Here is a 24,682-nt window from a genome sequence, read left to right on the forward strand (position 1 = left end):
TTAAAAAAACTACACACACACACATACACAGACACACACAGACACACAGACACACACAGACACACAGACACACACACACACACATACACACACACACACACACACACACACACACACACACACACACACACACACACACACACACACACACACGGATATAGTGGCACTCCACTGATGCTGGTATATTGCCTGGGTGCATGAACTGCACAATATTGGCATAGAAGGATAGCAGACACTCCAGGTCGATCTGTGTTTTAAACTTTTGCTATTTTTCACAAGACTTGGAGTGGTGTGTGTGTGTGTGTGTGTGTGTGTGTGTGTGTGTGTGTGTGTGTGTGTGTGTGTGTGTGTGTGTGTGTGTGTGTGTGTGTGTGTGTGTGTGTGTGTGTGTGTGTGTGTGTGTGATAAAATTGTGCTATGGTGTGGGAGTATATTGTAGAGAGAAGATCTGGTGTATTAAGCTAGCATGAAACCAAAGGTCAGTCCAAATGTATCTTAATAGACTGTGTCTCAAATGGAGTGTGCCTCCTTTGAAGACAGCTTGCTATTGCTCTACTCATTACCATAGAGATCCTAACGTGGCATGTTGATGTACCATAAAACTCACACTTTCAACCCCAAAACCAGACTCTTTGAACAACCCGAGCTTGATTGGGCCTTTCTTCCTTTCTTTCCCTTAAAAACCATTTCCTTGCCTTTTGAAACTTGGCCATCAAATCAAAATGAATTCTCTGATCACTGCAGAAAGCAGAAACAAAAGTTCCCTGACGCCTCAATTCATGCGGCCCCCTTTCTTCCCAAGCATTATTATCCATGTTTATTCTGATCTGGAACAAGTGCCCATTCGCGTGGTTTTTGTTTACTGGAAATTAAATGAAAATGATTTAGCTGGAGTCAAACAAAAAATATATTCGTGTATACACAAGGGGAAAGACGTAAATATTATGTCCTTAATGAAAAGACTGGAAGGGACTCCAGACTTAGCCTTTCAAGAATTAAGTATGACTTGCCTATTGCCATAGAAATACTAACTTACCATGAAGATTCACCGATGAGAAGAATACTTCTTTGTGGCCAGAGTCTTTGATGTCTAAAGCACAATATTCAAGCTTTCAGCTGTGACTGTCTACATTACCTTGAGAGCAACGGGCAGGCATCTGTAACAAGCAAATGAAAAATTAAAGGTGATTAGCCTATGGAAGCAAACAGTTTGAGAAATTCACACCCCAAAGACAAGAAGGGGGGGGCCAATCTTATATCATATATGCAAAGTGTTCTGCAGACGCTCACCATACATTTGAAGTCCATGGAGAACTTCCAGATATGCAAAGCCACCATTTGTAGGACATCAAGTGAAGTCTGTGGGACTTGGATGATCCAGTTAGAACTGAATTGCCCATTTGAGTTACAAACCAGCTCTTTAGTGTGAATCCAACTCTTAATAACATTATGCTATTGGAAAGTATATTTAAACTAAGAGCAACTGAGAAATCTACCGTGTGACAAGTATGCCGCAAAGCATCGTGAATATGGTCTTCTTACGACAACAATCAAATCTATAAACTAGCACTTGCAACATACTGTGCATCAGGTTGAACTCATTTAAGTATCGACAAGAATGTCAAAATATCCCGTATTTGTGTATTTTCTCCAAATTTCAGGCAATCAAATATTGCCAATATAATCAAAGTATTTGTCAAAAATAAATAAATAAAATTCTATACATATGAATAATGTTTAGAGAAACTCACCCTCTAATTTCCTTTTCATGGGAATTGTTTTATTTTACAGGACATGATGTGTGCTTTAAGAAAACATCGTAAACATTGTCTGCTAAAAAAAAAAAATTACACCTTACAAACATTTCGATAGTTCTGTCTGTAATTTGTACAATGACACCACTTCAACAACACATTTAATCCACAACGGCCCTATAAAATACAGTATTGACATTTTTATGAAAATAAAATAATTACACAGCCCATAGTGTGAACAATAAGTCAAGGGGTCACAGTAGGCCTGTTACATCAGGAACAACTCATGACAAAATATACACAACATAAAGGACCATAATATAATTCCTTATATACATTTCGACTGCCCATGTTAATTAATAAAAGATTGTGTCATTGTATTTTATACAAACCAGTAACAAATGACAGCTTTATAAAAGCACTAAAACTGTAGACTAACAAAAGTGTAAGTAAAACACCATGACAGAATGCCATTTGACAAATCATAATGTACATTATCTACAAATCCTTAACAAAACACTTTGGTTCATTGATGAAAAATATGTTGACAACTGAACAGTAAATGTAGATTGGCAAGAATTGAGAATAAACATTTCGGTGCTTTTGCAGGCAAAGAGAACCAGAGTTATCCTAGTTCAGCTAGAAAAGCCACACAAATCCATTTATTTTACATTTTTGTTCTCATCTGCCTTGATGCTAGTAAGTCACGTTGGTCCCTTGTCAGTAAACAAAATGTTCTTTGCAGTCTTTATAAAATACAGTACTTTGACTCAATAATAGGATATGTTTAAGGAAAGTTGCATTGGGTTGTGTAGAGTTCTAGTAATTCGGTCTAGTCTCACAGTTGGTGTAGGTAGCCTTCCGAGGGTCAGGTGAGGGAGTGTTACTGGGTGGAGTTGGGATGCCACTTGCCCCTGAGCTTTGGCACACATACCATTCACTCAAGTTGGCTCCTTGAGATGATGTAAGAGGCTCAGAGTGAGAGGAGGTGGCTGGAGGGTCCTGGCCTGAATCAGAGGAGGGAGACACCAGAGAAGGTATGGAGGACTCATAGCCGGAGCTGGGCGGTGGAGATTTGCAGTGCACTTTCATATGTTTCCTCAAGGAGCTGGGGTGTGTGTATGACTTGTCACAGCCTCTCACTTTACAGTTGTAAGGTTTGTCACTGGTATGCACATGTGAGTGCTTTTTCCTGTCACTGCTGTTGGCAAAGCGTCTGTCACAGCCTTCATACTCACATTTGAATGGTTTCTCGCCTGTAAGAAAACAATTAAGGACATGTTAGAACAGACCAGGCTCATAAGAAAAAAAGTTTTTGTTTTTTGAGGATGACAAATCCACTTGCCACAAGTCTCTCGTGTTAATGTTCCTGCTTAAAATCAGCTCCTTAATTATTGCATATTTTTCACTATCAGAAACATCAGCCTGAACGGAATCAGTAGAACCTTTTCTACTTAATTACACCTTCTTGAAAATGAGTGTCGTTTTTAGTTTTTTTAACGATACGCTTATGATTGACTCATGTAAACTGAAATAGTGATATTAAAAATATTGCTACCTGTCATTATAGATTATGGGAAAAGATGTATGTTTGTGAATAAATTATGTATCTTAATGCTTGTACACACACACACACACACACACACACACACACACACACACACACACACACACACACACACACACACACACACACACACACACACACACACACACACACACACACACACACACACACATTACAATCACCTGGTGGAATATGAAACTGAAGTACATGTAATATACTTAAAAAGCAGGGAATAAAATGTGACATAATTGAATGCTTTCAATTTAACAAAATTGCAACAATAGCCACAATTCATGACATCATTGTATCTATTTTCAACATTGACTGAATCAATGGTGTAGAGAGAAAAAAATGCTAAATAATGCACAGATTCTTCTGGTTTTGCAACTATAATCCTAAATAAAAAAAATACTGTAATATATAGCCAAATAGCCACATAGATACATTTGTGCTGTAGGAAATGCGCTGGTAAATACAAATTAATGAGATATATGCAAGAATATGTTTATTATGTATTCCATAAAAAAACTACTTTGTACAGTAACATATATCTTGTGATGCGCTGTGGATTTGTAAAAAGATGTAAAACATACATGTATATCCTTCCATCATGCTTAGATATATTTATAATGCGTTTTTAGTCACACACTCAATGTACTTACAAATCCCCATATCAATATCGTGTTTGTGTTTTTTTAGGAAAATGTAAAGAATAATATATACTGTTAACATATGTTTTTATATATATATATATATATATATATATATATATATATATATATATACACACAAACATTTATCTTTGCGTGTATTCAGTATCTTATAAGAATCATAATTAAAATGCTTATCACTTTTGTTGATGCTCTTTAAGGGAAACATTTTATTGGGAATGTTTGGGCATGGAGCAGAATGTGATGTTGATCATTCTAGCAGCTGAGGGGTTAACAATATATTAAACATGTTTCAACTAGCAAGGAGAAGAAACAAGAGTGGAGGATCAGTGCCAATGGCTCAACTTCAGAGTTTTGGGTTAAGTCCAACAGGTTCCAGATTACATTTTTGTTCTACAGAATTCTCTTTTGGAAAAGGCTTTTAGCTGTGCTGTTCTACAGATAAACATGATTGATGTGATACTGTATGTGAAGCAAGCAATGATGCAGGGATTAGGTTTTAAAGATCTTGTGTTCTCTAAGCCATCTTTACGGTATACTGCGGCCCTCAAGGCACCTCCCCCCTCCCTTCCCTCAGGTCAGGTTTTCAGGATATCCCTGCTTCAGCACAGGTGGCTCAATCAGTGGCTCGGTCGAAGACTCAGCCACTGATTGAACCACCTGTGCTGAAGCAGGGATATCCTGAAAACCTGACCTGTTGGGGAGTCCTGAGGACTGAAGTTGAGCACCCCTGTATTAGACCACTACGGTATATCAAATGTGCATATAACCGTTAGATCTATAGGATTTGTTCAGTGAATTAATTGGTCTTAATCTGGAAATAATGGTTTATACTCTTTTAAGGCCCTATGTATGTTATATTGTTATGTCATTTTAATGACCAACCTTGTATTTCCACACTTATTATAAAAAAAAATTCAATATAGTTAATGTTAATGGAATATTAAAATAGTAAATGAAGTAATTTTTTTACACACTTTACAGACTGCCTTGCTGAACATTTGCACATGGCTGCAGCCTTATTTCTGTGGAAAATCTTAACACACAAAAAGGTCACTGTACTTAAAAAACTTTTGAAAAATACAGTCTAAATAGGCTTGCGTGCTCTAAACTGATCTCCATCTGTTGTACTAAGACACCCAATCAACCACATTATAGTATTACAGCCAAGCACCTAACTTAGGAATCTCATGGGGAAACCATTACAATTTCCAGTGATATTGTTATGAGTATTTTAATATTTGAGAAAACGTTTAATTTTCCCAAAATTCACCTCGGGTAACATATTATCTTTTCACAGCAACTACCTACATACAGTACGGTGTTAGAGCATATACAGTAGCTATATATTTCAATCGGTGCTAGCAATTGTTAATATTCAATAAAAACCGTTATTTTTAGATGAGATGATGTATTATAACTTGGTTCAATATTTCATAAAATTCTTAGAATATATATATATATATATATATATATATATATATATTTTTTTTTTTTTAAATAAATAATATTGGTCACTACAAGACAGCGTTTTAAACCACCCTTGCTACTGCCACAAATATCTACAAGGTTGTAAGATTTTTTTTTTTATATATTACAATTTTACTCATGTGTCAGGTGATCAACAGAATTAAATAATATTCAGAGCATATTGAGATATTAAAAATATGTCTAAAATCAAGCACCATATGAATAGGATCTACATGGCAGAAGAGTGTTATATACAAGCATATGGTCTGAGCACATATTGTTTTCACATTTGCATTTTCAACAATGTTCCTCTCCAGTGTCTTTTGCAGTCAGTTTCTATCTGTTAAATGTAGCCAGTGTGTATTTATTCAAGGAATAGGCCAATCACTACATGTCAGTAATTTAGAAGAGAGACGATATGTCATTAATATTTTACAGTGCAATCATTTCCTCTCTTCAATGGAGAAATGGTTCCATGAATAATTTGTAGCAAATTGATTTACAATTTAGGAATCTTTATTATTATTTTTTTTTAACAAGTTAGGATGCTCAAAAGAAATTACAACTGCAAAGGCCCTGCAGGATTTTTTTTCCCCACAACATAATAATTAATCACTAGAAATGTAACAGAGAAAATGCATCCATATTTGTGTGTCATAAACCAAAAAGTTTCTATTTTTATTCTCTCAGTGTCTTGGATTGCACTAGGTAAATTTCACATGGAATGGAATAGTTTTCTGCATCACAGAGAGTGCATTGTGAGGAGCAGTAAAAGTTTGTTTACTTAGCAGGCAGCCTGTCATCAAAGAGGAAATGTTCCTCTAGATGTACAGCACCTGTTCGCAACTACAAGCAAAACTACGAATTTGTCATTTATTATAAATTGAATACAAGTCAAAGCAATCAGGCAATGAAGAAAAATAAGAAGACAGGGCTGCTAGAGGCGTTTGTAAAAGACAGAAGTATAATGAAATATTCCTCTTTTTTTTTTTTAAAGAAAATTATGATGAATAGTACTGATAAATCACCACCAGGAAATGCATTGGTTGCTCCCCTGTTTTGATTGTTGATTATGTGAAAAAAAATGTAACTTAAGTTTTTCTAGAACAATACATTGATTTTGAAAAACGAAGAAATATGATGCTGAATTTCATTGTGTACATATTATCTGTTCCTTTTTTGTGCGTGTGTTTTTCTATTTTTAAAGGGGGGTTAAACAATGTGTGACGAATAATATCCCTTACAGTTGCATTACAGAGGTGAAAAATACTATATTTTTCAATGTGTTAACTGGAATATTCTGTCGGGTTAAAAAAAATTGTTGAGTTTAATCTCAGCCTTGTAAAATAGTAAGGATACTTGTTTCTGTCTGTTAAAAAAACGCAAACATTTGTTTCACTAAAAATGCAATAATATCTTGAAATCTAGACCTTAACTTACACAAATATAATATTCGAATGGGGGGGGGGGGAGGGGAACGACCTGTCAGGTTTAGTTATAAGTAAATATGTTCAGCTGCTCACAAAGCCACAATAATCCATGGTTAATAGTTTATCTTGACCATAAAATCCCCTTTGTGAAGCCCGTATAAATTGTGTGGTATTATTTCATAAATATTAATTAGCTTGAATGAAAGTTTACAACCACGTGTACAAATCTATTTACCTTTTCTTGATTCATTCATATATAATCCCCAGAGCTTTAAATCAATCAGATCACAAAGATGGAAGCGGTCATAAAATATCTCTAGGGATTCGAATCAATTTATTTCTATGGCCATTAAATATATTATGTTGTAAAACGCAATACAAAGTGTCACTAAGTGGCATACAACAAACAAGGGATGTGTGTATAATGAATAAACTTGCACGCAATAAAATGAATGGAAAAATCATAGGAACTTTTTATACTGACCTGTATGAGTTCTTTTGTGGATTTTAAGATTTTCTGATCTGGCAAACACTTTCCCACAGCCAGGAAAGGGGCAAGGAAATGGTTTTTCACCTGTGTGGACTCGGATGTGATTCACAAGTTTGTATTTGGCTTTGAACGGTTTCCCTTCTCTTGGACACTCTTCCCAGAAACATATGTGACTTGATTGTTCTGGTCCTCCAACGTGCTCCACTGTGACATGAGTGACTAGCTCGTGCATTGTTGTGAAAGTTTTTGAGCAGAGTTTTTTTGGAACATGATCCTCCTCTATCCACTTACAGATGAGTTCTTGTTTAATAGCTTGCCTCATATAACGAAAGAAGGCACCAGGACCGTGGTGAGGAGCTAAGTTCATATTCAGGTTCATGCCACCGTAGCTGTGAAGAGATGAAGACGCAAAAGGATCTGTCCTAGACACTGGTTGACTGAAATGATCAGACCTGGTGTACATGTCTCCAGGTAGCCCCAGTCTTATCTGTCCGTTTAGAGGTTGGCCACCTGGGGTTGCATGGGAAGGCTGCTCATGGGGTCCAGAGAAGAAGGAATGGCTTCCAGCTTCCGTGTGGTGACCATGATGTCCAGGGTAGCTACCTGTTGTTGAGACAAACATTCCATGGTGAGAACTTGTAGCACTATGTTGCTCAGTAAGCCCAGGCATGACTTGAGCTGTCAGATCTCTGCGAATTAAAAAGTCCCTACCTGCAGAAATAGCCTGTGCTGTGTGGGGGATAGTTGAGTAGGATACAGCTGTTGATTGAGCCGGCCCAAATGCTCCTGTTTGACTGGAGGCCACCTCTGCGTGGCCTGCCATATGATGGTGGTGATGGTGGTGATGGTGGTGAGGATGATGGGCAGGGCTGAGTTTGAGGGCCGCTTGGTGCCCCATGTGTTCTGGCCGGAATGCTGGGCTTGTCCCTAGGCGACAATCAGCAGCATACTCCCCAGGGTGCATATGAGCCATTGAGTGGGGATGACCCACGTACCCCGGGAAGCCTGTCATGCTCTGAGGGGGGTGGTGGAGATGATGATGGTGATGATGAGCCCCTGCCAAGTCAACTAATCTGAGCGCCGGGTTCCGTTTGGGAAATGCAGAGTCCATTACTGTGTTCCCCAAAGCATCCACACTCATTGCTTCTAATTCTACAATCACCTGGCTGGGGGTGGGGGGGGGGGGAGAAGAATACAAAAAAACTTTTTTTTGTTGGGGGGTCAAAGTTTTGCCAAGTTTTTTCCCCCCTTCTCTTTTATGTCTATGAGGAATCCCCTACGCCTGAGAAGCAGCAGCAGGAAGCATTGAGATACTGAATAGAGATTCATAGGCACAGCTACTGCCCAGAGAGCTCAACAATAACCGTGTCCGCTGATTGGCTGGGTGGATATGATTGACGTCACTGGTGACAGACCCTGCTGAAGACTGAAAGGATTCAGGTTGGGGAGGGAGGGGGGAGGAGGGAGGGCATTCTGCTGCGCATGCGCAGAGCCCCGGGGCACCATAACTAACCCCCCCTCCCCCTCCCCTCAGAAACAATATTGAGTGTTGCCTGGTGGTTTCAAACACACTTTTTTCTCGATCAAAATCAAATTGGGAGATTAGGACGTGCCAGAGAATATCTGTGCAAGCGGAATATATGTCTGCAGAAGGGAGTTTCATGCAGCAGATGCAGGGTTAATCTGGCGCCTGTGCTGCATGTGCAGTGTGGGGAGCGCCGGCATGTTTCACATCTGTATATCTATATCTATGGCTGCATCAGGAGTATGCCTTTAGTTGCAATGTTGAACGTGTGTGTGTGTGTGTGTGTGTGTGTGTGTGTGTGTGTGTGTTTCTGTGTTTCTGTGTGTGTGTGTGTGTGTGTGTGTGTGTGTGTGTGTGTGTGTGTGTGTGTGTGTGTGTGTGTGTGTGTGTGTGTGTGTGTGTGTGTGTGTGTGTGTGTGTGTTTCTGTGTGTGTGTGTGTGTTAGCTTTTCTCCCCTTCTAAATAAAATAAGCACACAATTCAACAATTTCACACAGATCTGCAAAGGTGTAGGTTGCCATATATGTTTGATACATTATTAGTATTATTATTGTTACTATTCGACAATGGGTGAGCTAATTGAGACAGTGTGGCTACTTTATCACATTGTTACATTATTATTCCACATAATTGTTGGATTATCTAAAAGGTGCAGAGAATTCTCCGTTCATTCCATGTACAGTACCACCAGGTACAGGTCACTTATAGAAATAAACCATTATTAATGTTTCCCGTGATGCGAGATATTATTTTCACCGGCACACAGTACATTGTAAAAAGTAAACTTCCTTGTTTAGCCTTTGTTGTTGAAGCACAAATAAAACATACAAAGCACATCCCACTATAGTCATCTATAGTCTTCTATAATCTTCATGGTGTGTATTCACTACATTGGTAAACGTACGTTGTATTCTGCAATATGTCCTTGTGTGTAATATAGCAGGTATAGTGATATCCAGTGATAAACTATGAAACCTCGTGCTACGTTTTCTCACTCCCTTAAAATATAATCTTAAACGTTAAAAAATTTAAAAAAAATAACAATGACATGTATTTTATTCATGCTTCGTTCTTACTTATGGGAACAAATGGACATGACACTTACTAGATAGTTGCAAATATACAAAATATACAAAATCTCATAAATAACTCAAACACACACATACAGCACAGTAAACACCATAAACTATGTGTACTGCTGATGGATTGAAAAGTATTGGCCTGTTGCTTGGGTGTTTTGGTTTGTACAAGGAACTTTTCAAAGTCAACTGATGCACTTGATTTGCATTACACAGAACAGCTTGTGATAGAAATTAATGGAATTGCTCTGCACATAACCATTTACTAGATCACTTACCTGGACACATGTGGGTTACCCCAGATGCCTATTTATTTTTTTACCATAGCTTTAGTAAAGTGCTATCCTGTCTTTTTCTTCATGAAACTAATACTTCAATTAACCGATCACCTGTGCTAACTCACAGACACACATAGTTTGTAAGAAATGGATATTACTTCAGCAAGTGGGTTGATCTTTTTCACAGAAGTACTATGGTGCATTGGATAGTAAATGCATAAGCAGAAAAGGTTGTACATAATTATATAATATCCTTATATCTGTATCTCTTGATGTGTGGTACCTTCTGTATATATAACATTAAAAGAAAAAACAGAGATGGAAGCTACTGAATCTGCTTTATATAGCGTAATCGGATGTTTTTATATTACAGACAGAATACTGTGAATCATACACAAAAGACCAGAAGAAGATACATATGTTGTCTTATTTATTGCTTTTTCATTTAAAAAATCTGTAACCAATTAACCAAAAAACGTCACGAAAATATAAAATTATGCTTTTTTTTAAACTTGATTTGCTTCTAGATTATCAAAAGTGTCTGGAGAAGTATATTATATTCGTGATCTGCTACAGATCCTGCACTGAGGGTTAATTTAGTATAATCATCGTGAACTTATAGAACAACTCTGTCACCTACTGACCTATAACCGAAGGGCCCTTAAAAGAGAAGCGATATTCTGCCTTATTTCAAGGCATGGTAACCTGTTAAACATATGGATAAAGCTCCCTGCACATTATTTTTTAGAATGGTTGATAAATACAAATAAACTATAAACGGGAAAAAAAGAGACTTGTAGAAATAAAGAACTGTATATTTGAAAAGTGGCTGGGAAATAAAGAACTTTAATAAATGAAGTGCCACTTGGAACCTCTAGGTAACATTATTGAAGTCTGGACCTATCACTTTATTTATCCCCATCCACAAATTAATTATATAAAAAACTACATGTTAATATGTGGTGGTTTTCGGATTGTACAAACCTAAACTACATCTTTAATGTTGCTATGCCCAAATGCCCCTCCCACACTCTTCCACATACAAAAATGGGATGAATAAGAATGCTGTAAAAATAAGAGTTTATCCTAATATACCCCGAAAACTAATACTTTTGTAGCTTGCTTTCCTTCAGCTATTTCCATATTAATGTAAGCAGTTGAAAAATAATCAGATAGTGCTTCGGCCCAATTTAGCTTCCTGGGTAAATATTGAACATTGTGACTCAGATACAATATCTCATTTGTATGTTCTATTTTTAGTCTAAGAATGCAAAAGTCTTTAAATATAGACATGTTATGTATGGTAATGTATATTGTTGTATACAATATTGTGAGTGCATAAACACCTGTATGCACTTTAATAATATATATATATTGTATGTGTTTGTTCATGGATAAAAGTACTGTAAAAGTAATATCTTTCTTTATTCAATAAACTCTGGTGAATAAAGGCTGGGACCATCAGATATTTCCTCGTTAGATAATTTAAAACATATCCTTTATTGGTGAATACATTGATCAAATCATCTTTTTTGCATAATTTCATACTAATTTATTACTTTGAGCCAAGGGCATAATGTGTTTTGTCAATTTGGCAAAGCCAACTTTAAAGAGCATATAAACAGAAATCTTACCTAATCAAAACGTGGCCTGCAAACGTTTCATCACTTCAGTCTGATCTCAGTCTCTGCATGCTTCATGCCCTTTTGGAATCTAACTGTGCTCAATGGAAATAGAAAACATCTGGATTTTTTTATTGATTTATAAAAGTCATTGTAGCTTCTTTTTTTCCACAACAAAAATGTAAACATCGTAATTTAAGTTCAATATGTGTGTGTGTGTGTGTGTGTGTGTGTGTGTGTGTGTGTGTGTGTGTGTGTGTGTGTGTGTGTGTGTGTGTGTGTGTGTGTGTGTGTGTGTGTGTGTGTGTGTGTGTGTGGTGTGTGTGTGTGTGTATGTAGAGGTATCTGTACGGTGTTACCCGAGCTTAATAATCAAAAACGAATAGACGATACCGTTCTGTAGCTAACGAAATGCTTTTATTTGTGCTAGCTTTCGCGATACATTGATCTCTTCTTCTGGCGGTGTAATATATATACATCGCCTTTTTCACCCACCATAAGTTATATAGAGTATGGTATACATTAATGTGTATGGCAGCAGTTGACGTCCACTTTCTAAATACCTAATACAAACATTTCTGTATTTCTTGACGTTTTTGCATTGAGATACTATTTTAGATTTGTGCTCGCTATTATTTGATACAATATATATTACCACTTTCAAAATGATTTCCCCAAGAAGTTGCATAGTATTGTCTGTGTGACATGCAGTAATGCTTAAAGAGAGACTGAAACCCAAAGGCAAATACATGGGCACAGTAGAGAGAGTGTATTTCCTATCGCACACTTTATATGGCTTCCTTTATTTTTTTAGTTCTTCAGATTTGATCAAATCTCCAGATACAACAGTGTAATAAAGCTCAATGAGAATGCTGAGGACTTTGGTGGAGGCTAACTTTTCTACAAGTAGATGCGTGGAAAGCATACCTGATCTCCTTTAAATTGACTGCAATTATCTCCTATCTCATAGATAATGCCATTTGTAGACAATCATTTTCTGTCTGACAGCCTTTAACACACGACTAGCATGCGAAATCAGAAGGATCCTTTTCTTTAGGGCATGTATCTGAAATGTATTCCATTTAATCGATAGACGGGGTATATATGATATAAAAGAGAATTGGCATACAAATGGTTCAAATATTGTTTCCTGAGAAATAGCATTTCTATTCTTTGGCTTTTGTGTTTTGACACTGGGTGCTATTTTATACTATAACTTTTCAATGTAAAACCCTGAACTGCCATGATAAATTTAATAGAGAGGATATATTTGAAAAAGGTAGCAACATTATTTCAGACGGTTTAAAAAAATGATGTCAAAATACTACTGTCTCATTTGATTAAATTAATTGTACTCTCCAGCAGTCAATAACTATACCCCTCATGACCCTTTCACCACTTCCCCCAAACAGCTTCATTTCTTAACGTTATCTATAGTATTTAGCTGGGTCCATTTTTAGCAATGCCATTGGCCATGTTCTAGATGATCTAGAACACAGAATGACGTTTTCTCAAATGTGCTTGAGTAACACTCTCTATTGTTCTGCGGGGAGTAGGTGGCTGATTGGGGTTGGCTTGCATGGTGTTTGTAACATACCAGCTCAGTGAAGATTAAAGTATTCCTGTCAAATGAGGCTGCAGTCACTAACTACTCAGACCTCATTGTGGAGACGGTAGCCACCACATTGGGAAAGCATGGTATCCCTAGTAAAGATGATACATATCATGTAAACCCCATCAACAAGATCAAAGCCTTCTTTTTTTTAACAGGATCCAATACACGTCAAACCTCATTCCAATCAAATCGTCCGTAAATGAATTCAAGATGAATATGTCATAGAATAATGTGACAGTGCAATCACATACGGTCAAGGGTTGTTGTTTCAATGAGAAAGTCGTCAAATATTAATTCTAGAACCTCCAAATGAATGGGCATTGAGCAGGATCAAGCAGATGCTGGGGGTTTTATGTCCCTGATTTGTGTTAATGCGGGTACCTTGAACACAAAGCACACACATTTATATATATATAGTCCCATCGAACCAAAAAAGGACACATTTTAAACTCACTTGACTTCTTCATGGTGTTTCTGCAAACTCTTAATCTTTTCCTCATTACATGGAGAGTCCAGTGCCCCATTCTCTGATGTTCTCTTAAATTTGTGAGAATTGAGTTGGTACACACTTCCAACTAGAGAAAAATGAAACATTTTTTGACGTTTTAACAAGTAATACATTTGCTACATTTTTCGATTGTTTTTTATGAATACACGTTTTATTGGACCGGGTTGTACTTTGCCAAATCTAAATGGCATGGTACACATTTGAAGCATGACCGCTCTCTGCATGCATATTTCCCTTAAGGATTTCTAAGTATGATTTTGAAAACTCTATGAAATGTGCTGGTCATGTTTCACTTATTGATGGCATACAGCAAAGGATTCTTGTTAGCATGCCTTAAATTTTACAATCCTATTGGAATGGGTAACAGCTAATTTCTTTGTATACCTGTTCGTATGGAAAGGTAACTATTAACATCATAATCTATATTATTTCTTTCAAACGTTACACACGTATTTATGTATATATATATATATATATATATATATATATATATATATATATATATATATATATATATATATATATATATATATATATATATATATATACTGTATATATATATAACCATAATACTGAGTTAAGTTATGGTGAGTAAAAAAAGTGACAAAAACCTTATATATATAGCTATATTTGCATATATATATATATATATATATATATATATATATATGTGTGTGTGTGTGTGTGTGTGTGTGTGTGTATTCAAATGCGCCTAGTTGATTATGGATTTACAATAACCGTAGGGAATTATATATATATATCTCATATCACATCTCATAATTTGATAAAAAATACAACAACATGGTGTAATTGAATATATATATATATATATATATATATATATATATATATATATATATATATATATATATATATATATATATATATATATATATATATATATATATATATTCAATTACACCATGTTGTTGTATTTTTCATCAAATTATGAGACAATATACATTTGTTTAGAGATTACATCATTATTTTAAATTGTTATAGCATATCAGAATATTGCTGGATTGAAAGAGAAAGTTGTTGGACATGTTTTCAAAGATTCTGATATATTTTTGTAATCATACTATCTTGCTTTTGAATGTTTCGAAATATGGCCTTTAAAAAAAATAATAATAAAAAAAATATATATATATATATATATATACAGTATATATATATATATATATATATATATATATATATACACAGTATATATACAGTATATATATATATATATATATATATATATATATATAACACTTTAAACCTCTCTTATAATGTTAGCACCTTTTTCAATTTACATGCAAAGTGCTTGTTAAACTCATTTTTCTTATATGTAAGGGGATGCATACATAGCTTGCTATTCTAGGATATTTCTGGCCGTGTTTTAACACGTACTGTATATTCCGTTCTTTATTTTATTGATAAAACTTATAATATTTGGATCACATACATGGAAGACAGTACTCGGGAATAATATTACCACGATTACCATTGAGGACTATTGTTACACGGATTATTGACTAGTTACAAAGTCTGCACAGAGATGGTAAATTAGCGCAGTAATGGAGAAAGTACAATATTTTTATCTTGCATTTGGAAAGAAATAGTATGATGCCTTGGAAATGATTCTTTGAGCTATTTCATCTTATGCTGACAGCTTTCGAAAAACAAGTGTAGTTGGACACTTTTAAATGTTAATAGTAAACTTTTAGGGTCACAGATGTGACTCCAAATATTCACGACACCTCTAATACCAGGCAAATAATATACTTCTTTTTCGCAAGTTAAGTAAATTGCACAATTGTTCCCAAATGACTTAGAAAGGTAATTTATGTCATTTAATGCTATTGGAAATGTTTCATTTCATGACTTGTTGCAATATCAGTGAAAACAAGACAGAGACACACATGTACTCAGGTTCTTGTGTATAGCAGCTTTAGTTATAGCCTGTTATTTATATATGGCATGCAGGAGCTGGTGAATATTAATGTTCACAACAATAGCAAAACATGCACGTAATAGCATAAACAATGAAAAAAAAATGCCTAATATTTTGCTCAGACTATTTATTCATCCAAGGCTCTGAATGTGTACATGTGGTGGGTTTCAGGTCAGAGGTCAACCTCTATGGTATTCCAAAAGTCGGCGACTTCAAGAGCTTTATCCTTTAACACTCATCCAGACCGATTAACTACATTTCCAGTTACAAAAAGTAAAAAGGAGATTCATAAACTGCACATATCTAGAACACGTACTGCACCAATCTAGATTCTAATTGTTATAGTTTCAATTGCACAAAGAGGCCCAATAATTGTAAACCCTAATGCATTTTTAACTAGTCTGACACCCTTTCAAATTAGAAGCAGAGGCAACCAGATTGGCCATTTCTGGCAAATAATACAAAAAATAACCGCAGACTTAATTTAATCTGGTTAGCAAATGTACACTTCCAAAATGAAACGCCTGCCCTGCATGTAAAAATGTTCTATTTCCTAATGATCCCTTTTTTTCCTAAACCATAAATCATATCTTTGTCGGCATTTAAATGTGGATTGCCAGGAAATACATTGTCAATACATCATATAGACTTTTGGGATTGCGTAAACATGTGGAAAACGTATTAATCAAAGGGGACAACAGCCTGCTAATTAAATATAAAACCCAATGAATTGATTCCTCATTCCACCCGGATTTTCCATCCTGGGGCAATGTTAAGACAACAAAAATGACTAAATCTTTGAACTCCAGCAGCGGAAACCCAGCATTCTCAAACCCCTCAATGTATTGGGATGGAAATGCCCCCTTTCCAAAGTATTCCCAGCTTTTCTTATTCTTTCTGATAGCTACTTAAGGGTCAACACAAAAGATTTTCTGAACAAACAAACCATCTGAATGATATCTCTATTGCTTTCTCCTCACTCAGTTCCATCTACATGAAAGTAGATGGTAATGGGGCAGGTCAGAAGTGGGTTAAGTAAAGCCTTTCCTTCACTGGTGCTGTGGTGTTGGTGCTGGCTGTCTTACCGTTTGTACTCCACCTGTTGAAGAAATAGCCTCAGATCTTCCCAGGACTTCAGGGGTGACACCAAAATTGTTGGCTGTTCCTAGGCGGTCATCCTTCATTTCTTCTTTTTCTGCCTTTCTGAAAAGCAGTTAGGGAAAGTATGATGAAGCAGAAATGAGCCGTCAGGATGATATTTTAATGGCTTATATTGTCACGTTGGTGCATGTGGCTTTGAACTCGAACAGCTTTCGTTTCCTGCAGAGAGCGCCGCAAATCCCACTTGATAACTTCCACAACCCACAACTTTTTTTTTTTTTTTTTTTTACAGTCACCCTGTAAATTTAGACACACTCCCTAAATATCCCTTTTGTCAAGCTCCCTATAATGGACACGCATGTCGTGGGTCTCCTTACCGATTTACACAATAAAGACTCCCACATACCACACATCTCCTAGTTTTATCTGTAGAGGATCCGCATTATAAACAATATGTGTTATGTAGGTGTAGTTTTATCTTCTCACATACACACTATTGTATGATCCAATTCCAGATAGTATGTTAATATTGCTAAATAGAATCACACTCACCTCTCTCTCTCTCTCTCTCTCTCTCTCTCTCTCTCTCTCTCTCTCTCTCTCTCTCTCTCTCTCTCTCTCTCTCTCTCTCTCTCTCTCTCTCTCTCTCTCTCTCTCGCTCGCTCTCTCTCTCTCTCTCTCTCTCGCTCCTCTCTCTCTCTCTCTCTCTCTGTCTATATAACAATACTGTGAAAAATATGTATATATGGCAATTCTGTGAATAATATGAATCTATGGCAATATTGTGGATAATATAAATGCCCCGCATTTAAAGCTCAGTTACATTTTATGTGATATTACTAAAGTATCAGGTATGTTAAAAGATAGAAAATGTAGCTATGGTGAGACACACAAAATAAAGATTAGAACGCAAATATCCAGTTAGTATTAAACGTGATTTGCATCACACACTGAAATCTGAGAGTAGCCTTCTGTTCTCTTCATATATTAAAAGGATATGTAAACGAAGCCCATTTCTATTGTAATCAAAGTGCTACCTGCGCCTGATTGTTTACTAAGTATTCATTTTAAAAGGATGAGCTAAGGTCTCTTTGTTAAGGAATGAGAGTTTGTGGCGCAGATTTAGCTGCAAAAGAACCCATTGAAGCATTGAACAAAAGGTAAATTGAACGATTCCGATTCTTAGCTTAGCTTTTTTATGTTTTCGTTACTGGAAAATAATTAGACCTAATGAATATGCAGAAGAGGGATTAAATAGAAGAGCAAGATTTCTGCAATATTCAAATAAATGGAATAATTGCCCATGCTGTACTGCAGTCCCAAACCCACAAAAAAAGGAAAATACTATATCATAAACAACCTCTAAGTTTAGTTTATAGGCTCATTGGGGCTATGTTTGATCCCATATTCATACCATTCACCAATCATTTTAATATATAGTCAAAGCTTCCTTTGTAGATGGGACAAAAAGGGAGCTATGGGCAGTAATTCTATAGACTTTAAGCTGGGGGGATAGACAGGTTAATCGAGGGTTGCATCTAGAAAACAACCAAGTGTTGTATGTTTGCACTGAATCCAAATGTCTGCATTTTCCTAACCAAATCAAAGGGAGTGTTATTTCTTTTTCTGCTCACTCATCTGAAGGTAAGTAAATTTTCTCTGGCGATCAAAAGCTTGGTCAGCAACAAAGACACCGCCTGCTTTTTCCACCGTCCTGGTGTGGCAAGTTGAGGAATTTCAATAACTGTGACAAGGGTGACTGATTTGTGAACTAAAAAAAAAAAAAAGAAAGAAGTTTGAATGTCAGAAAATTTACATTGGTCCATTTATAGACTGTTTGAATTCCAGAAGAAAAAAAAAATAAGTCGAGGTTACATTCTCACACAGAAAATCAGATGCAGGTTTTTGCTACGAAGATCTGGCAAATTAAACAGGGTAATTAGATCAGTAGATTAGAAAAATAAACAGACAAGTTAAAAGGAGAAAGTTAAGAGCTCTCACCCACCTGTGCTGTTATAGGTACAGAATGCAAGGTTTTTTTTCCCCTGAAAAGTGATAGTCATAATGTTAAGTTATCCAGCAAATTTCCCTCGAAAACATAAGCATAATAATAAAAAAAAAAAATCAACGTTACATTACAGTAGGAAAGTGAAGCATTTCATCAGCGTATATTTACATTCTGCTAATAATTATAATAGTAATAATAAAAGCATAGTGAGGATGGGGGGAAGAAATAAACAAGAATACGATGTGGAGAAATGAAGAAAATGAGATCTTGGAAAGATTTCTCCTGCCGAGTTTGGGCAAGAAAAAAAAAAAAAAGAAAAAGAAAAGAAGGGGAAAAAAAAGTTGCTTCTCCTAATAACATTGTTTCTCAGGAGCAGTCAGCCTGCTCACAATACCTGGGATTGATGAGTGGAAGCAGCCAATCAGGAGGCGGCTGGGGCTCTGGGAGCCCTTAGTTGGAGAGGTTAGGGGGGGTGTAGGGGGAGAGGGCCAGGACCAATCGGCGCCGACGTCCGCCCTCACGTGACTCCGCCCCCCTCCTCCCATTCATCAAGGGGGGACTGTGTCCTCTTTCCAATTCATTTATCTGCAGGAATGATTGCTGCTATCAGTCTCCAGCTCACCGCCCGGCTGAGGAGGTGAAAGTTTCTCCCCAGGAAGACAAACCACACAAAAAAAAGGACAATATTGTGCAGGGAGAAAGAGAGAGAGAGAGAGTGAGAGGGAAGAGAGGTGCAAGGAAACCCCTCACTACCATTCCCATGCAAGAACCTACATATATAAATATGCTTCATCCCACATTGCTGTAGATGTGAGTATCCACACAGCAAGTTTTTTTTTCCTCCCCCCCCACCCTTCCTCTTGATTCCTAAAGACATTTTTTTGTTTCTCCCCTCCATGTGAAGAAGTGAGAGACATTACTGTAGAGCATTTTATTTTCAATATATTATTTTTTTTGGGGGGTGGGGGAGGGGAAAAGGAGGGGGTGGGGGGGAGGGGGCTGCTGCACATTATTTTTGTGCAATTTGGTTGGGTTTTTGGGTTGAGTTTTTGTTGGTGATCCAGGTAAGAGGAAAGGAAAGATGCTGCTGGACGCAGGACCTCAATACCCCTCTATAGGGGTCACCACTTTCGGGTCCTCCCGACACCACTCCGCCGGCGATGTGACTGACCGGGAGGTGGCTTTGGGCATCAACCCGTTCGCGGATGGGATGGGAGCTTTCAAGATCAACCCCAGCGGCCACGATCTGGGTTCGGGTCAGACCGCTTTCGCTTCGCAGGCTCCGGGCTACGCTGCGGCCGCTCTGGGTCACCACCACCACCCGGGCCACGTCAGCTCCTACTCCAGCGCAGCCTTCAACTCCACCCGTGACTTTCTCTTTCGCAACCGGGGCTTCGGGGACTCCGCTAGTGCCCAGCACAGCCTGTTCGCCTCCGCCGCGGGGGGGTTCGCGGGACCCCACGGTCACGCCGAGGCCACGGGTCACTTGATCTTCCCGGGTCTCCACGAGCAAGCGGCCAGCCACGCGTCGCCCAACGTGGTCAACGGGCAGATGAGGTTGGGCTTCTCTGGAGACATGTATGGCAGAGCAGATCAGTATGGGCAGGTCACCAGCCCCAGGTCTGAGCACTACGCGTCCACCCAACTGCATGGCTATGGCCCCATGAACATGAACATGGCTGCCCACCATGGGGCAGGGGCCTTCTTTCGTTACATGAGGCAGCCCATCAAGCAAGAACTTATCTGCAAGTGGATTGAGCCAGAGCAGTTGTCAAACCCCAAAAAGTCCTGTAACAAAACTTTCAGCACCATGCACGAGCTAGTCACTCATGTCACAGTGGAGCACGTTGGAGGACCAGAACAATCCAATCACATATGTTTCTGGGAAGAGTGTCCAAGAGAAGGGAAACCTTTCAAAGCCAAATACAAACTTGTGAATCACATCCGAGTCCACACAGGTGAAAAACCATTTCCTTGCCCCTTCCCTGGCTGTGGGAAAGTGTTTGCCAGATCAGAAAATCTTAAAATTCACAAAAGAACTCATACAGGTACAGTGAGATTTATTTTTTATTTATAAAAATGTTTTACAGGAAGTAATGCATGGAGAGTTACCACCTGCTTCATTTCACTTGGCAAATGTTAGTTGCAGGCTTCAGAAATGTAATACTGGAAGCATTCAAAAAATACTCTTCCGACGGTATTTTTTTTTTATAGGATTTAATAATTCTGCAGCATGGCTTCTTAAATTAAATGTTAACATTCTCTAATATTACTGAAACAGGTCCTGTAACGTAACGAAAACAATTAGTATTGCCATCCAATCTATTGTGCGTGAGCAAATATAACCATTGGAAAGATAACATGTATATTGACAGCCGAGGCTAACACATTTTCTCTTTTGCAAAGCAGAATAAACATGTCGACCTGTCAGATCTGTCTCTGAACAGTGGATAACCCTAATTGTGTTACTCTGCAAAATTGTGCTAATATTCAATTAACCAATTTTCATTTCGAATTGACAAATATTTGTTAAAAATTGAATTATGCAGTCATTCCATCAATCACAACCTAGAGATTACAGTGAGTTAGAAATCTTAAGGAACCATTCTCTGCTGATAAACAATGTGGGGTGTGATTTTTGTTGTTTGTACAAAACGTCTATTGTGTTAATGATTACTTAGAAGTATATATATATATATATATATATATATATATATATATATATTATATATATATATTCTAAACCGTATTACTTATTTGGATAAGATTTGCATAATCAAAGCAATTAAGCTGTATCATTATTGTTTTAACTATAAAAATACAGCATTTACATTAGGATGTTATTGGAATCTTAATATGATAATTCCTTATATAATACCAGATGCATAATTATAGCTGAATCTTGTAATGTTAGTAAAACAAATGCCATGATAGTGAAACTAGAATCAACTTGCTGTTACAGAATTTTTTTTTTATTGCAAAAATATATATTGCTGTCTTCATATTGAAGCAAAAATACCTCCAAGTAGCAATTGAATGTATGGATTATAATACTTTTTTTTTGTTTGTTTTTTTTTGTCATAGGTGAAAAGCCTTTTAAGTGTGAGTTCGAAGGCTGTGACAGACGATTTGCAAATAGCAGCGACCGCAAAAAGCATATGCATGTCCATACCTCAGACAAGCCCTATCTGTGCAAAATGTGTGACAAGTCTTACACCCACCCGAGCTCCCTCAGAAAACACATGAAGGTAAAAAATAACTGTAAATGCGGCAATATCTGTTTTGTCTTGTGAACCTCGGATCTGTTTGATGCATGCACCGTGTGCAGAACTGAAACTACAGTGTGAAGAAAGAGCCCAGGGTGCATTCTAATGTAAACAACCGATCTGCCTTCTTATAGTTTAAGTTAAGATACTGTGAATTACTGTTGGCATTTCTGTCCCTCTGTGTACTTCGTTGGCTGTATTCATGTAACCATTTGTTAAACCCAAGTTCAACGTCGGTTGTATTTTTGCCTTCCAAAATGCTATTATTATTTGTACAGTGTGGGCCATTGGCACATGGTCAATGGTTCCGTTTTATAGCATTGCGAGTTTGTTAGAAGCTGGATAAATAGGATAGTGTTAACATATGAAGATTAGCCATACAACTGGCCATTACTTGTGCACCCAGAGGATGAAGCCCTTTTGTGTAAGAAACCCGCATGCACCCAACAAAAAAGCTTTGCGAAATAAAGAGAAGCAGACTATTTACACACCCAATCCAATCAATTGTATTCTTTTATAATATTACTGAAAATAAAGCTTGTGTTTCCAAGCGAATACATTGTTTCCCGAGGCGTAAACTTTTCAATATAGGGTTAACATGGAGTGTCTACAGAGATCCAGTTATATTGATTGGGTCTATGCCTCTTGTGGATTCATTTTTGTTGTTGTTTTTTTTTTTAATGTTTTTTTTCCCCCTTTTGTTTTTATAGGTTCACGAATCATCAGCCCAGGTGTCCCACTCTCAACCTTCTCCAGCAGCCAGCTCAGGCTACGAGTCTTCAACCCCCCCAACAATCGTGTCTCCCTCTGCAGAAAACCAGACCACCAGTTCCTTATCCCCATCCTCAGCAGTACATCACACGTCCAGTCACAGCACGCTCTCGTCAAATTTTAACGAATGGTACGTTTAAACACATATTTAAGAGGAGAAAAAAAAAAAGACTCCAAATTAATGAACACTTCGAATCTAATCCTAAAGCTGCCAATATACCCGGGACCGAATAAAATGAAGACTCAGACCTTTTTTTTTATTTCGACAGGCTTGGTAGGGGGGGGAAAAAAGGGGGTTTGTAGAATGCATGAGAAGATGAGGTTGCCAGGCCAAATGCCAACTGTGTAGGGTTTAATGAACCACTAATTAGAGGTCTCCATCTGCATGTCTCCTCTGGCAGCGGCCTTTTTTTTTTTTGTAAATACAGAATTATTAGCTGAAAATGTACTGTTGATTTTGTAAATAGTTATATTACAACTGAAAAGGATACATTGAATTGTGGTCATTGCATTATATGTGGGGGAGGGGAAGGGAGGGGAGGGAGAAATTCAACTTATTTGTACTGAGTGGCAAGAATGTCATAGTAAATGTGTACCAAAATGTGAAATACAGTGTATTATTACAGTCTAAACGTCCATCTAACAGACTATTACTGGTATAAATGTGCTTTCTGTATAAAGTGCAAATCTTGCGTCCCAAAGTCCAGTCCGATTAGTGCAGTAAAATGTTGTTACATGTTCTGTCAAGAATTATATATAGTGCAAGCCTGGAACTACGTGTCAAACTGTTACATTTTGTTTATGTAAAGTGATATTAAAAGCTAAAAACTATATCTGTCCGTTGCTTTTGACAAATACAACAACATAATGAATATAGTTCACCATTTTTCATATTTATCCGCATGTAAAAGGCCGGCTATACATGTTACAGATATTAAATATTTATGGATAGAATAATTCGTATGTAAAATTTAGTTTGCAAAGCTGTTTCGTAACATTTCGTACATTATTAAAGATTCTGAAAATCCCTTCAATTGTGATAGGAATTCTTATTCACTGGATCAACCTACTGCAACTTTAGCTAGGTTTAGAGTATGATAATAAAACGGTACCAGTATTTCACTGCTTTCCTTTATGCCACCACTAAAGCACCCACGGTGATATAAACGTGATAAATGAAAGGATCCCTGCTGGCATTACTATAGTGTGTAATTAGTATTTATAACAAAATTTATGAAATACATTTTCGGCCGCAATATAATTTAAATGACCTTTGCAGACATAGAATAACAACCATAAAATTCAAAGAAATAGATTGCACAAGCTACATAAATATTAATGTGTTTAAACTGGGAAAGCAAACAAGCTTTTATGAACTATAAATTAAAAAATGCCTGTTTATTATTAACATTACAATTTACACCTAGCATTACCATATGTGACAGACATTCTCCTAGTAGCTGCATAATTAGTCCAGTTCCGTTAATACTATATAAATTAAATATATGTTCTGATTTCTAGGGACTCCCATGGCCTTATACATTGCAGATTCATAAACAAGTTTTTTTCTTGCAATGCCTTAAAACGT

At 37.0% G+C, this 24,682-nt stretch overlaps 2 protein-coding genes across 4 annotated transcripts; one reads left to right on the top strand and one right to left on the bottom strand.

Moving 5' to 3' along the window:
* Positions 1-1,780: 1,780 nt before the first annotated feature.
* LOC142465927 (zinc finger protein ZIC 4-like) lies at positions 1,781-19,342 on the bottom strand. 3 transcript variants are annotated; one of them, XR_012788012.1, is made up of 6 exons: positions 19,055-19,342; positions 18,684-18,820; positions 17,034-17,151; positions 13,956-14,076; positions 11,899-11,981; positions 2,918-3,010 (listed from the first exon to the last, which is right to left on the bottom strand). XR_012788012.1 is itself a non-coding variant. In XM_075570399.1 (3 exons), exons 1-3 carry the CDS (start codon positions 8,521-8,523, stop codon positions 2,574-2,576), a joined length of 1,476 nt encoding a protein of 491 aa, XP_075426514.1. In that variant the 5' UTR covers positions 8,524-8,541; the 3' UTR covers positions 1,781-2,573. The 3 variants fall into 3 exon arrangements, 2 of the variants coding, with proteins under 2 accessions (XP_075426514.1, XP_075426513.1); XM_075570399.1 differs by lacking the exons at positions 11,899-11,981; positions 13,956-14,076; positions 17,034-17,151; positions 18,684-18,820; positions 19,055-19,342 and adding exons at positions 7,377-7,985; positions 8,094-8,541 and having other exon boundaries at positions 1,781-3,010; XM_075570398.1 differs by lacking the exons at positions 11,899-11,981; positions 13,956-14,076; positions 17,034-17,151; positions 18,684-18,820; positions 19,055-19,342 and adding an exon at positions 7,377-8,541 and having other exon boundaries at positions 1,781-3,010.
* Positions 19,343-20,049: 707 nt separating this feature from the next.
* Positions 20,050-23,517, top strand: ZIC1 (Zic family zinc finger 1). The gene is made up of 3 exons (XM_075570400.1): positions 20,050-21,105; positions 22,142-22,305; positions 23,034-23,517. Exons 1-3 carry the CDS (start codon positions 20,139-20,141, stop codon positions 23,232-23,234), a joined length of 1,332 nt encoding a protein of 443 aa, XP_075426515.1. The 5' UTR covers positions 20,050-20,138; the 3' UTR covers positions 23,235-23,517.
* The last annotated feature ends 1,165 nt before the right edge of the window (positions 23,518-24,682 follow it).

The sequence above is a fragment of the Ascaphus truei genome, chromosome 14 (genome assembly GCF_040206685.1).
Source record: "Ascaphus truei isolate aAscTru1 chromosome 14, aAscTru1.hap1, whole genome shotgun sequence".
Lineage (NCBI taxonomy): Eukaryota > Metazoa > Chordata > Amphibia > Anura > Ascaphidae > Ascaphus > Ascaphus truei.